The sequence below is a fragment of the Terrapene carolina genome, unplaced genomic scaffold (assembly GCF_002925995.2).
Source record: "Terrapene carolina triunguis isolate 2854851 unplaced genomic scaffold, T_m_triunguis-2.0 Scaffold85, whole genome shotgun sequence".
In the NCBI taxonomy this organism is placed as follows: Eukaryota; Metazoa; Chordata; order Testudines; family Emydidae; genus Terrapene; species Terrapene triunguis.
Genome location: NW_020664436.1, coordinates 57263319 through 57277794, shown reverse-complemented (window position 1 = coordinate 57277794; position 14476 = coordinate 57263319). Strand labels below are relative to the sequence as shown.

The following is a 14476-nucleotide window of genomic DNA, read 5'->3' as shown; positions in this document are numbered from 1 at the left end:
TAGTTATGTAACAAAAAAAATCTACATTTGTAAGTTACACTGTCATGATAGAGATTGCACTACAGTACTTGTATGAGGTGAATTGAAAAATACTATTTCTTTTATCATTTTTACAGTGCAAATATTTGTAATAAAAACTAATATAAAGTGTACACTTTGTATTCTGTGTTGTAATTGAAAGCAATATATTTGAAACTGTAGAAAAACATCCAAAAATATTTAATAAATTTCAATTGGTATTCTATTGTTTAACAGTGCAATTAATCACAATTCATTTTTTAAATCGCAGTTAATTTTTTTGAGTTAATAGCATGAGTTAATTGCAATTAATCGACAGCCTGAACTGTAACGTTAAAACTAAGGCCTTTGTGTATGCAGGGTCTCTATATGCCTATTACATTGTAAGTGCTATATGGTCTGTATATCCTGTGTATTATGTAGCCTTTATTTTGGTGCACCACTTTATTATATGATTTTTAAATGTAATTCTATTGTGTTTTACTAGGCTCTATGTATTTCTTTCTTGCTTTATTAGATATATTGTAACTACTTATTTCTTTTAAATAAATATTATTTTGTTTTTGAAGAATTTCTGCTTGTGTGTGTCAATCCTTGTCCTTTCAGTGTTAGCAAGACCCCTGGTAACACCCTGGCAATTCCTTTAGGTCAAGTCACAAACTTATTACCCATTTGGACAGAATAAATTGCATAATCATAAGCAAACCACTCCTGGAGTGCCTGAGGTCCAAATTTTGGGGCAACAAGGGGTTCATTAACTCATCTAGATATTTGCCTAGTTTTACAATAGGCTACATAAAAAGCACTAGCGAAGTTAGTACAAACTAACATTTCATACAGACAATGACTTGTTTATACTGCTCTATATACTATACATTGAAATGTAAGTATAATATTTATATTCCAATTGATTTATTTTATAATTATATGATAAAGATGAGAAAGTAAGCATTTTTTCAGTAATGCTGTGCTGTAACACTTTTGTATTTTTATGTCTGATTTTGTAAGCAAGTAGTTCTTAAGTGAGGTGAAACTTGGGGTACACAAGACAAATCAGACTCCTGAAAGGGGTACAGTAGTCTAGAAAGGTTGAGATCCACAGGGCTAGGGGAGCTCCTGGCTGTAACAAGTCACTAATAACTGTCAGGCACAGCCAGGGGGCAGGAATTGGGCAGTGCAGGGCCTGGTGCTGTTGGGCGGTCGCTGGTGCAAGTGCAACTCATGGGCTAAATTGTCAGATTGGCTTTATTTTAATTGCTATGATTTAATGACGTGCAGCAGGGGAGAAGAACACTATTTCCCCAAAAAGCAACAGAGGGTCCTGTGGCATCTTTAAGACTAACAGAAGTATTGGGAGCATAAGCTTTCGTGGGTAAGAAAGCTTATGCTCCCAATACTTCTGTTAGTCTTAAAGGTGCCACAGGACCCTCTGTTGCTTTTTACAGATTCAGACTAATTTGGCTACCCCTCTGATACTATTTCCCCAGTGACAGAGGCGGTGCAGTCTCCCCCTCCCCCCGCCACAGAACGCCTTGGCTAGTGCTGCGGGGACTAGTAAGCCTGTTCGGGGGGGGGGGGGGGAGGAAGCGGAGGATCCTGGGAGCAGCGCGCGCGTTATTTCCGCAGCCCAGCGGCGCGCGCTTAGCCTTAACGTTTAGAGGAAAAGGGGAAGAGCCGCCGCCTTCACTGTTGCGGGCGGGCGCGTCAGCAGGAGCCTTGGTGCGGCTGCGCAGCGATTGCGCGGCGGATTCGAACTGTCCTGAGGCTGGCGGGGCCAGGAAAGGGCGGTTGGACCCGCGCGTGAATTACGGGGGCCCCCGCGGTGGCGTGGAGGATGAAGCGAGCGGCGCCCCGCAGTACCCTGCGGAACCTGATAAAGAGACACAAGCCCCAGCTTCGTCTGGCGGCCAACGCCGACCTGCTGGTGAGGGGAGCGGGGCTGGGGCAAGGCGGGAGGGGGCCGAGGGATCTGCCCAGACGCGCAGGGGCTAATTCCTGCCGCTAGCAAACGAGCGCCCCTCCCCCAGCGACAACGGCTCTGCAGCTTCTAACTGTCAGGCCGCGACGGGGGTAAGGAACCAACTGCCCGGGGGGCGGGGCTGGGTCACCCTAGTGCGAGGGGATGTGGGGCTGCGCCGCCCCTGGGGTGTGTGGCCCCCCCCCGGATATGTGACTGGTCCCTAGTTGCTCTGGGACGTTGGTTGACTGGAGAGTTGAGCTGCCCCTGCCTCGCTTGTGGGCGTGTGTCTAGGTCGCGTCTGGGCACTGGGGTGTGAGCTCAGCGGAGGTGCATTACAAGGTACTACACTGTCATCAGGGACACCAGACTGACCATCGCATTGTTCATATTTAGGCTTGAAAGGATTAGATTTTATTGGTAAATGGTTGATTTCACTGTAGCACACGGAACCCAATGAAAAATATTTGTCAATAATAATCAATATTTGCAGATGGGCAAAGTAAGAAAAGTTCTACTTGACAGTTTTATTTGATTTAAGGATATATATGTTATATATTTTAACATGTGTTAACTTGTGTTTTAATGGCTATAATACTTTAATTTTTTGAAGCTCAGGGCAGGTCTATACTTAAAATGCTGCATTGGCTACAGCTGCACTGCTTTAGTGCTTAAGTAAAGATGCTCCTATGACAGAGGTGGGCAAACTCGGGACCGTCCAGCCCAGCCCCCGAGCTCCTGGCCCAGGAGGCTAGCCCCCAGCCCCTCCCCTGCTGTTCCCCCTCACCCGCAGCCTCAGCTTGCCTCGCCATCGGCGCAATGCTCTGGGTGGCGGGGCTGTGAGCTCCTGGGGCAGTGCAGCTGCAGAGCTACTGCTTGACCTGGTGCTGTGTGGTGGCGGTGGCGTGGCCCAGCTCCAGCTGGGCAGCGTGGCTGTAGCACCGCCAGCTACCAGTGCTCCAGTAGCGCGGTAAGGGGGCAGGGAGTGCGGTGGGGGGTTGGATACAGGGCAGGGGAGTTCGAGGGATGGTCAGGGGGTGTGGATTGGGGTTGTGGCAGTCAGGGGGGAACAGGGGGTTGAATGGGGGCAGGGGTCCCGAGGGGGGCAGTCAGGAAGGAGGGGGGGTTGGATGGGGCAGGGGTCCCTGGGGGGCGGTCAGGGAACAGGGGGGTTGGATGGGGCAGGAGTCCCAGGGAGGGGCAGATAGGAGGTGAGGGCCGGGCCACGACCCCCCTCCCCCAACCGGCCCTTCATACAATTTATGAAACCCGATGCGGCCCTCAGGCCAAAAAGTTTGCCAACCCCTGTCCTATGCCGATGGGAGAACGTCTCCTGTCGGCCTAGTTAATCTATCTCCATGCTAGCAATGTTGATGTGAGAGAAGCTCTCCTGCCAACATAGCGCTATCTACACATGGGGTTAGATTGGTATAGCTGTGTTGCTCAGGGGTATGGATTTTTCACACCCCTGAGTAACAGTTATACTGATATAAGTCTGTAGGGTTGACCTGGCCTCAGTGTCTACTATCATTAAATTGTCTGACATACCAATAATTTCCTGCAACTATGAATATATAAATTGATAAAATTGAAAAAATGCTTGAAATAAGTATTGATATTATCCATCAAAATTATAAATAAAAATCACATTCTGCCAAGCCTGTTTTATTTTGCAGTTACCTCTACAGGCTGATCAGATCCAGACCCCTTTGTTACAGGTACTATATGTACAGTAAATGACAGACTCTGCCTCCAAGAGGATGTAGGCAATTTTTAGCCAATCAGAAGCAGTAATTGCAGCTTCCCACCTGCCTAGCTCTTATCATATTGCAGTTTTCCATATGTATTACAGCAAAGGTGAGTTAGCTATCAATTAGTAACTATATGGTTATTTGGCCAACTTTTGAATAAATAACATATATAACTGGTGGTTGGAGAGTTGTTTGTATATAGATGCTATATTTTGGAAATGGGAACTTGGGATAAATGAGTGTAATGCTGTTGTGGGCTTGTGGTTGACTGTCAGTTAACTGAATGTTGGTTAATAACAGAGATGCACTGCATGTATGCATCTTCAAGTGTGCATTTTCCAGTAAAGAGACCTGAATAACTTAGGCCTGAAGTTGAGGGATGTAATGCATTCCATCTAGTAATTTGAAGTGTACTAGCCACCAGGATTTCCTGGGTTCTGTTGTTCTCTATATAGAACAAGTACATTTGGAAATACTAGGTGGAGTCAAACAACTGGATAGAAGTCAGACATCTACAGCTGAATTCTCAGAAAACGGGTCAATGGAGTTATGCTGAGGCCGGGATGTATGTATGGATGTTTTGGCCACACTACTACTTCTGGCTGTAGAGATGGGATGGTAGCATAGGAAGTGTGACAGTAGCTGTTAGCCAAGGTAGGAGATCCTTAGGTGGTAGGTTAATCAGATTTTATGGGAGCTTGTGCCAGTAGCACAAAGCTGCCCTCATGCACAGAAGTATCTGGGTCTGTAGTGTTTGGAATGAAAGTTGAGTACTTTGATACAGATTTGGAAGTGCTTTTCACTTTTTTGTTTGTAAATGAATTACTTATTTTAGAGGTGCAGGATGAGGATTTTTGTTTACTTTCACATATATAATTGAAGATACAAATTAGAACAAGGTGTCTGAATGCAGTAATGCAAATTATTATACATTTACATGCACAAAATATTTCACTTAAATTCAAAATCTGTTTTATATGTTAAACATGGCATTTGGCAGAATTTCTGAGGCTGGGATTTAGTGTATCTGAAGCTAGATCTAGATATACCAAATAAAAATAGAAATAATCATGTAGAAATAGCTATAGTTCATAATGTTGTATTTTAAGGAACTGCCCTCAAGTCACTTGCTTAAAACAATATATGGCAGACTCAATGCTCAGAATGTGATATTAAACTAATCATTCTTGCAAAATTTAATGTTAAAAATATCTGTAGTCAGTGAACATACTTGCTGTTGTAAGGAGAAGCTATCTGTTTCTCCTGTGTTTTTAGAAGGAATGTCACAGGGTGGTGATCATCCATGGTTGTCAAGAGTATCACTTCTTTTGGCTACTGCTGATACTTTCTAGCAATATCAACTTCTATGAATTGACAAGTAGAAACTCAAGCAGTTGATATGCCTGGATGTACATTGGACTCTGGTAGAAAGAGCACAGATCCCATGATATAACTGTCTTTTTCCTAACAAGATTTGAAAATTGTGTTCTGGCTTTTCTATCGCAGTCAGTATTTGTGGCTTGTCTTTTCCCAAAATGATAGCATAATTTAGGGAGGGTAGGTTGCAGATATGACAAGAACTACACCTCTACTCCGATATAATGCGACCTGGTATAACACGAATTCGGCTATAACGCGGTAAAGCAGTGCTCCGGGAGAGGTGGGGCTGCGCGCTCCGGCGGATCAAAGCAAGTTCGATATAACGCGGTTTCACCTATAATGCAGTAAGATTTTTTGGCTCCCGAGGGCAGCGTTATATTGGGGTAGAGGTGTGTTAGCTAGTTCCTAAACTAGACTAAGGGCTAAGTTCACAAAAGGACTTAAGCAGCTAACTGCCACTTCAGGTGCCTAAATCCCAGTATCAGGCCCTACAGGGATTCACAATACCCTGCTCAGCCGCCACCTCACCCATAGATGCCTACATTTTTACAGTAAAAGTTCCCTAGGCGCCTGTGTTTCTGCCTGCCTTCATGAGCACTGCCGCCCCATGCCAGGCTTCCAGACACCTAAGCCCCAGAGTGATGCAGGAACTGAGGAAAGATAGGTGTTCCTCTGTGTAACTTGCCTGTGGGGCCTGATCTTGTAAGTCTGCTCAGAACTTGGCTACTGGGTCAGTCCCCTGTAGGTGAGCTTGCACAAAATGTCTGGGGGTGAGAGGAAAAGAAGGAGGCCCTACATCATAACCACCAGGCTAAATGTTAGGGTACTCACCTGGGATATGGAGTATTCCCAGGTCAAGTCCACCTGATGGGAAGAAGGGATTTGAACAGGGATCTATCACTTCTCAGGGGAGGGCCCTAACCATTGAGCTATGGGATATTCTGAGAGGGAGCTCCCTCTCTCTCTCCTGTTGATGCTCTTGCCATAGGTGAGTACTGGTGAGTAGATTCTTGAGGTGGGGAGTGCGGCAGCTGAGCCCACTCTGCAATCACCCTTCAGCAGTGGCTCCTGCCCTGTGGGGCTGGGACTGGACCTGGCTGCCTGCTCCAGCCCATTGGCTCTTCCAGCTTGCAGATTGGGAAGAGCATGCCACAGCATCATTTGACACGTGTTTCTGCACATGGGTGGGGCCTCACCCCTCGTGACTAGGGTGACCAGGTGTCCGGTTTTCGACCGGAACACCCGGTCGAAAAGGGACCCTGGCGTTTCCGGCCAGATCTTGGAAGAGTGTTGCTGTTTTCATAATGTAATAAAATACTGTAATGATAAATATTAATAATAGTGTATAATAAGCATGTCATAAAAACAAATTTTATATCTCCAAGATCACTGCTTTTATAATTTATACTCAACTAAAGGAGAAAATCCCTGGAAATATTCATTTTTAGAAGGGGGTTTGCAAGACTTGACATTTTAGTGAAAGGGGTTCACAGGGTGTTAGTTTGGGAACCACTGGTGTAGATGCGTTCTACATCAATTTAAGGGATTTTCCCATTGATATAGGTAATCCACATCTCTAAGAAGCAGTAACTAGTTTGATGGAAGAATCCTTTTGTTGACCTAGGTGCATCTACACAGTGGGGGTTAGGTGGATCTTAACTACAATGTTCAAAGCACAAACCTTTTCACAGCCCTGAGCGACGTAGCTTGGTCGACCTAAGTTTTGGATGTAGACTAGGGCTTGGACAGAAATTTATGGGGTGACTGAACATCACATTTTGGGTGTAGTACTAACCCAGCTGCCTGCCCACCTGAGATTCAGGATCCAGTCTCTTCTCTCCTGCATCATCTATCTCAGGGGTCGGCAACCTTTCAGAAGTGGTGTGCCGAGTCTTCATTTATTCACTCTAATGTAAGGTTTCGCGTGCCAGTAATACATTTTAATGTTTTTAGAAAGTCTTTTTCTATAAGTCTATAATATACAACTATAGTTTAGTTATATGTAAAGTAAATAAGGTTTTTAAAATGTTTAAGAAGTTTCATTTAAAATTAAATTAAAATGCAGAGCCCCCCGGACCGGTGACCAGGACCCAGGCAGTGTGAGTGCTACTGAAAATCAGCTCGCGTGCTGCCTTCAGCGCACGTGCCATAGGTTGCCTACCCCTGATCTATCTTCTCCACTCACCACATGCCACAAGTATAGTAAAAGCATGTGGCAGTCTGTTTTTCAGCTGACCAAGAGGACTTAGATCTCTTGTAAGGTCTCAAGTTGTGGAGTTGCAGGCTCTCCTCCAGTTTGAAGTAATGGGAGAACAACACCCTATTTGACTGCTTTATTTTAGAACTACAGACATGTATCTGAATTAGAGAAACCACCTCAGATATCATCCTGCCCTCCTTGTTTGCAGTATTGGTGCTGAATCTTAAGAAATAGATCTTGGTCTATCCTTTCATTTCAGATAAATCCTCCACTGAGCAGATTAAGGCACACCAGCAGGACAAAGTGAAGAAGTTTGTACTGATTCTTTCTGTACTTTTTCCTTGGGGTAAAATTGAGCAGTTTACTCTTTTTAATGTTGCCATTTTGGCAGCTTCATGCCTACAAATATTTTTCTAATTAATGGAAGTTCGGTGTATTATAATGCAGGGTCATTGTTTCAGTGAGTAGTGTAGAATTTTGTCTTTTATAGTACCTTTTCTGCTTGAGATATAAAAATTTTATTAAAGTTAATGTTTAAAATTAAATGTACACGAGTTAAGAGGGAAGGTACTGTACATCTGGGGTCAGGCTTGGGATATGGGGGGTTACAGGTGTCGTTTGCAAGGATGAGAAGATACATACATATCGCATAACCTGCATGGACCCAGATTGGGGTGCAAGGGTTTACTAGTATAATATACAATCCTTCAGTGACTAGATGAAATGTGTGGCTTAGGTACTTAGCAATAACTCACCTGCTTGGACATTCACATCAGTTTTATTGAGGGGATCACTTTTTTCTTTTTTCCATTCCACTTGCCTTGACCTAGTCCCCTTTAAAAAAAAGTTTTAAATTATTTCTGAAATATTTATTATTTTTATCTGTTTTATTGAGGAGCACTTTTATTTTACTTACACTGGTATGTATTTTTTAAATCCCTGATGCAGGGGTAAACGTCTCAAAACTGGGAAAACATTGCTATTAAAAATAGAATAAGAACGCAGCTGGTCAGAGAGAAAAAACGCTCTTTAAAGATGGCTTTCAAATGAAGACTTTTACCTTTTGATGCTACAGTAGAGTATAGATGTCAGCAGAAGGAATTCATTTTTCAATTTCTTTAAGAATTTAAAATGTGGAAAGTTTGTGTAGTTACCATTTTCCAAAAGTTTGATCCCCCTGTTGATATGTTCAATAATCCAGGTTCTTATGCTGAACATTATTTTAGTGCCACTGTTGTTTGAATGTTTCAAATAGTCTCTGCATGAGTAGTCAAAATTTTTTAATCATATTAAAAATGGCTTTGATAGTTTGCCAAGCAAATCGGCAAGAATGTCTGCTTTTTATATAGTACATATATTTATGTAAAAATTGGCATGATTTGGAAATATCTGTTGCATATTAATACTTCTGTAGTTCAGCAGATTAAAAAAATTCATCCATGTGGTATGGTAGCATTAAAAATATGCTTGTCCTCAACAGTAGATCCTATGTGTGTATTGTATGGCTATTACTTATTTCCAGTAAATAAACTCTGAATTTTATTTTTTTCTTGTTATATAATTTTCTAGCTTTGCAGAACAGATATCGTGAGAAATAAGCAAGAAATTGCTTTTATATGTTTTATGCTGACATGATATGAAGGAAATATTAATTAATACGCGTATTCCAGCGGTCTTTTCTAAACTTTCTGGTTGAGAGTAAATTTTTTATCTTGTAGATTTTATATAAATCACATAAATGAAAGATTTTTCTCTAATCTTTTCTCTTGTAAATGAAATGTGTTAAGCATTTTACCCTATTTTAAAATTCAACCATTAGAACATAAGAATGGCCATACTGGGTCAGACCAAAGGTCCATCTAGCCCAGTATCCTGTTTTCCGACAGTGGCCAATGCCACATGCCCCAGAGGGAATGAACAGAACAGGTAATCATCAAGTGATCCATCCCCTGTCGCCCATTCCCAGCTTCTGGCAAACTTTTAAAATACCATTGACCATCTATTATCCTATATCAGTTTTAAGCTAGTCACTTAGAATAAAGCCTCTGCAGTAGGAAATAAGTGTGTAGTGGGACATAAACTTATACACATTTGAGTTCATATTATAGTTGAAAACTTAAAGACCCATGTCTGCCCTTGATCCATGACTGAATTTCCATTGCTGTCAATGGAAATTACATGTGGGGGGTCAAGAGAAGTGTATAATAGTCTTAATTGTGCTGTGTTAAGATTACAGGAGTGTGTTTACTCAAGTAGTCCATTGAAGTTAATGGGGCTACTTGTGAGTAAATGTTTTTGGGATTAGGCCTCTGGTGACTGGTTATGTTAAACTGTACAATCTGTAGTTTAGTTTCTCCTTTCTTTTCTCTTCCTTTGAGAACTGAGGCACTACATTTATCAAGAGATGAATTTTTAATCACCCGTTTGGCACTTGCATTTTATGATTTTAAGTTAATCTTTAATAAGATATTTGTTTTGATAGGGGTTATTCCATTAATCAGTGGGGTATATTCTATCCTGTGTTGAGATCTGTTTGGTGCAAGATGATGGGGGGGGGGTGTTTGAGGGAGTCTGTTATGGCTCCCTTATTCTGTATGTTTGTTTATGCTAGTCCCAGCATAAGTTAGATTGTCTACACTCACTTCTGTCAATATAATTTGTCACTCAGGGAGGGTGTGAAAAAGCCACTCCCTGAGCGACATAAGTTACACTGACCTGAGCGCTGGTGTGGACAGCACTATGTCAGCAGGAGAGCTTCTCCCACTGACATAGCTACCACTGCTCGCGGAGGCTAGAGTAATTAAGCCTATGGGAGAGCTCTGTCCCCTCAATTTAGAACAGCTACGTTGGAGAGTTTTACAGTGGCATAGCTGCGTTAGTCCAGTTACAGTGCTGCAAGCTCTCTAGTGTAGCCATAGCCTGAGGGTTGAGTATTGATGGAGCGGAGCACTATCCCTCCATTAATGTCATCTGCAATATGAACATGGTGGGAGGGATCATTTCTTTTGACCCGGGAGATAGATGCTGCTGCTTTGCACTGCAGGATTGGAAATGAGTCTTGGACTAACACAGGGGAAGAATAGTCCACAAACTAGTTTGGGAAAAACTTGGTGATGGCAGGGAAGAGTTAACTGGTCACATGGTACGAATTGCTGCTTTTTTCCCCAACTACTAAAGAATGGTCAGATAAAGAAAAGCTGTCTCTGAAAATAATTGTAGGTAAATATTCAGCACAAAGTGAGAGGGCTCAAGGATGATTCATAAAATCTAAAGTAAATCCAGGTTTTTTTAGTTACCGACAAACTAAATGAGTACATGGCTTGAATGAGAAGGTGTAACTCCTAGTCATAGATAGGACTTTTTTAGGAAAGTGTTGGGAAACACCAAAATATATTATGTAGGAGCAAGTATTATGCCTGCGGGTGTGTGTGTGAGGCTTTTTTTTAGTATAGACACTTTTAAAAAGTTTGACTAAATTGAAGCTGTGTGTGCAGGAAATTTTGGGGGCAAGAAATGTTCAGGGTTAGAAAATTACTCTCGCTGGGTAATAGTTTTCCCAAAAACCCTTCACAGGAATTCCGAAATATTTTGCTGCATCTTTTGCGCTAAAGGGTTGATGCCTTTTTAAAAATAAAGTATTTGCTAAATCAGTATAAATGGTTGTTTATAAGCATTTTGTTGGAAACCTATTTGACTGCATTGATGTTTTGTTCTTCAAAGGTGCATTTGAACTTCTTACTGTTTCTCCACCGATTAGCAGAAGAAGCCAGGGCAAATGCTTTCGAGAACAAGAGTAAAACAATTAAATCTGAACATGCCATGGCGGCAGCAAAGGTAATAAAATTAAAGTTGAAATTTCTCTCTCCCTTCTTTGCTTAAACACTTAATATTAAAAGTTTACTGATAAGGTTGCATAGTTACTATACAAAAGCCAGGATATACAACAGAAAAGATTCCTAGAGCAATGCTATCTTTGCTATGTTTTTTTTTATTTATAAACAAAACATTAAAAAAAACACCTCAAAATATCTTAATCCTCCAGGCACCTTAACAATAATAAAAAAATCACAATGTTGTAAAATCCACTACAATAACATCAGATAAACTGACTGCACATCAACATACTCCCTATCTCTTCCCATAATCCCAAATTTAAAAACTTTCCAAAACGAAGACCATTATTTCCCTGTCCTTCGGTCTCTTGGGTGTGAGGAGCGATGAAAATCTGGACTCTTCCAGACCAAGGACGAGATCAAGCTCCATAGTGGAGGGGTGTTTGTGGAAAATGCTGTTATATCAAGGGAGCTGTAGGTTGAGTGGCTCTGCTGATCTTAACTGCAACAATACACGTGGGTCTGTTGCCAGTGGGGAGGTGAGGAATATCATCTTGAGCCCAGGCTAAGCAGGTGGTCTCAGAGAGCTTCAGAAGTAGATTGCATGAAACAACAAAAAGCAGTTTAAGACAAACATCACCAGAGGGCATCTGATGTTCTTTCCAGTCCTAGACCCCCAATTGTTTCTCTCTCTCCCTGGACCCTGCCCTGTTTCATTTAGGCAAGGGAAGCACTGAGTGGAGTGTGGGAGAGGAACACTTAAGGGTAAGGCCTCATCCAAAACTCAATCTCTTTCAGGTGCTGAGTCATCTTTGCCATCTACCTTAGTAGGACTGGACAAAATGAAAAAATGATGCCACTCAGCTTTAACATATTGGATGCCCAGCACCCCATGCTGCTTAAACTTTCTAGTCCTATTTTTCTTGTAAAATATTTGCTGGATATATTTCTGCTAATATATTTAATACAAATATAGGAGATGTGCAGTGTGGCCATGTTAAATATTGCAGTTAGAATCTTGTGCATTTCTAACCTTTTAACTGTGTAATCTTAACATTATTTAAATATCTTTGCTCTTCTATTTTTTTAAGTGAAAAGATGGAGAAAGAAGAAATTGCCTTGTTTTAATAATGTTAACACTTAAATGGTCCCAGTTGGGCTGAGAAGTGAACTTCTCAATTTAAACTCTAAACCAAAAAATGCCCATCCAAAAGTTTTGGTGCCCTTTGCATAAATTAAAAAAAAAAAACCCTCAATATGAAGCATTACAAACAAAAATCAAGCCATAACAGCAGTAAAATCACATTTTATAACCTCTTATGCTATCTAGATATAATAGGGTCAGAGCATTAAGGGATGTGGTGAGAGCTTTGAAGAATGATTGACACTTCTGGGTTGTCTCTAGAAAACGTTTGTTTTAGAAGGTTTTGCTTCTGAAGTTGCATTTTGTCTATGTTCTGTGATACGAATTTCAATATGACTGATTTTGTTTGAATCACAGTGGGCATATAAGTAATGATGAGTATACTTTCCTTCACTTTCACAGGTTATCTTAAAGAAGAGCAGAGGCTAGGAAATCAAGAAGTACTTTCTAATCCTGCTTGCTTTACCCAGTGTATTTTTATTAACTCTTAAGTATCATGGCTAAGATCCTCAGTTGGTATAAATAAGCATAATTTCATTGAATTCAGTAGAGCTACACTGCTTTACCTTTGAGGAATTGGACTTATGTTCTTAAGAAACATTCATGTTTATAGGTGATATGCATTCCTTTATACATGTGTCTCTTACCAAAGCATGAGGCAAACACTTGTGGTGAAAGTAATTTTTTTTATAATGTAAGTTTTCGGCTGCATCTTCAACTAAAATACTGGGAAAAGCCTATAGCATTTCCCTTCCATGTGTTTACTGGAGTCATATTCCTAATTAGAAAGTGTTTCCTCTTATATTAATCATTCTAAAAGAGACTTATTAATGAGGAGTTTACTCTGAATGTCAGTTTAGTTCTTCTTGTTACACAGACGAAATGTTGGCTTCTTAAAGAAGACTGACAGTCTGACAATGTTGCATCAAATATCTTGGTTTCAGATTGTTTATAAATGTCACGTTTCACAGCCTTAATTCTTGAAATAATTTTTAAGAACAGCACAAGTTACTTGAATAAACCTTCCATATTTTTTTGGACTGGTAATGGGATACAGAACCTTTATTTTTAGATGGTGCCCTAACTTCTCCCAAAATTGCTCCATTGACTATCCCGTGGTTTGTCAAATGTGCTGATGGTCTTAATTCAGGTCCTTGTGGACAGGTGTACTTCATAAAAACAACCACTACAACTGACATCAATTGCTGTGCTTGAAATTAGACCTAGAAGTGGCATCAAGGATCAGCTAGGCATGGATACTATGCTGCTCTCTGCACCCTTCTTTTCTCTGGGTTGAATCTCAGTGGTGTGTGGATATATTGTATGTATTTTACATATATAGTGCTTCAATTTCAAGTGCCTGGAATCCTTATGAAACTAAACTTTTTAAAATGTAGACTTGTTTCTTATTCTTTCGTGCAATAACACTTTGTTCTTTTGTGTTACTTTGTGATTTATGTAACATTAGTTAACAGTGCTTCATGTGTGCATATCAGTTAATTATTTTTCATGGAACAGAAAAAAAATAAAGGCTTTTTGTACAACATGGTTGTGTTGAATTGTCTTATACTGTTAATATGTTAACAGGACTTAAAGTATGCAAAGATAAATCAAACAGGAATTATACCAAATGAAAATATTCAGATCTATTTAAGCAAATTGTAGTACAATTTAAATCCAAATGCATATACTGTACAAATAGCATTCTCTTACTATATTTTAAATCCTGCATTCTAATACAATTTGGTGTATTCTTATGGCAAAATATCTAAACTGCTCTTCAGGAGTGTTTAAAAGTTTTATCCATAACAGTATACAGAGAGGGGAGATGAATTCTGTAGGGTTCAGTTATTTCCTTTTGTGTTCTTGCTCTTCAGTACCATTAGCTTGTGGATGGGGAGAAAGATGGGAGAGATGCTCTATGGCTCTCCCTCTACCATTCAACTTCCTGTGCCACTGGGGCAGGCGAAGAGAGACTCTTCTCTGCTCTGGTACCACCAGCTGAGGATGGAGACGGGAAGAGGAAAGATGCTGAAGGGCTCCCTCTTGCCCTACCCACTTTCAGTGCCACTAGTTGGTGGGTGGGAAGAGAAGGTGCTCCAGTGCTTGGACTCATCCGTCTCTCCTTTTCCTCTCATTTATATTCACACCCACAATGAAAGTGAGGGGGAGGATGTGTAGGAGAGGGAAAGC

At 41.0% G+C, this 14476-nt stretch overlaps 1 protein-coding gene across 1 annotated transcript; it reads left to right on the top strand.

Annotated features, from left to right (window-relative positions):
* Nucleotides 1-1741: 1741 nt before the first annotated feature.
* On the top strand, nucleotides 1742-12971 carry CENPW (centromere protein W). The gene is made up of 3 exons (XM_024197341.2): nucleotides 1742-1942; nucleotides 11027-11140; nucleotides 12686-12971. Exons 1-3 carry the CDS (start codon nucleotides 1853-1855, stop codon nucleotides 12710-12712), a joined length of 231 nt encoding a protein of 76 aa, XP_024053109.1. The 5' UTR covers nucleotides 1742-1852; the 3' UTR covers nucleotides 12713-12971.
* Nucleotides 12972-14476: the final 1505 nt, after the last annotated feature.

Bases quoted from the DNA above. Each gene is read 5' to 3' on its own strand.
- CENPW (XM_024197341.2), top strand. From the start codon at position 1,853: ATGAAGCGAGCGGCGCCCCGCAGTACCCTGCGGAACCTGATAAAGAGA. The intron at 1,943-11,026 runs GTGAGGGGAGCG...TGTTCTTCAAAG, and splicing joins CGGCCAACGCCGACCTGCTG to GTGCATTTGAACTTCTTACT. The intron at 11,141-12,685 runs GTAATAAAATTA...TCACTTTCACAG, and splicing joins ATGCCATGGCGGCAGCAAAG to GTTATCTTAAAGAAGAGCAG.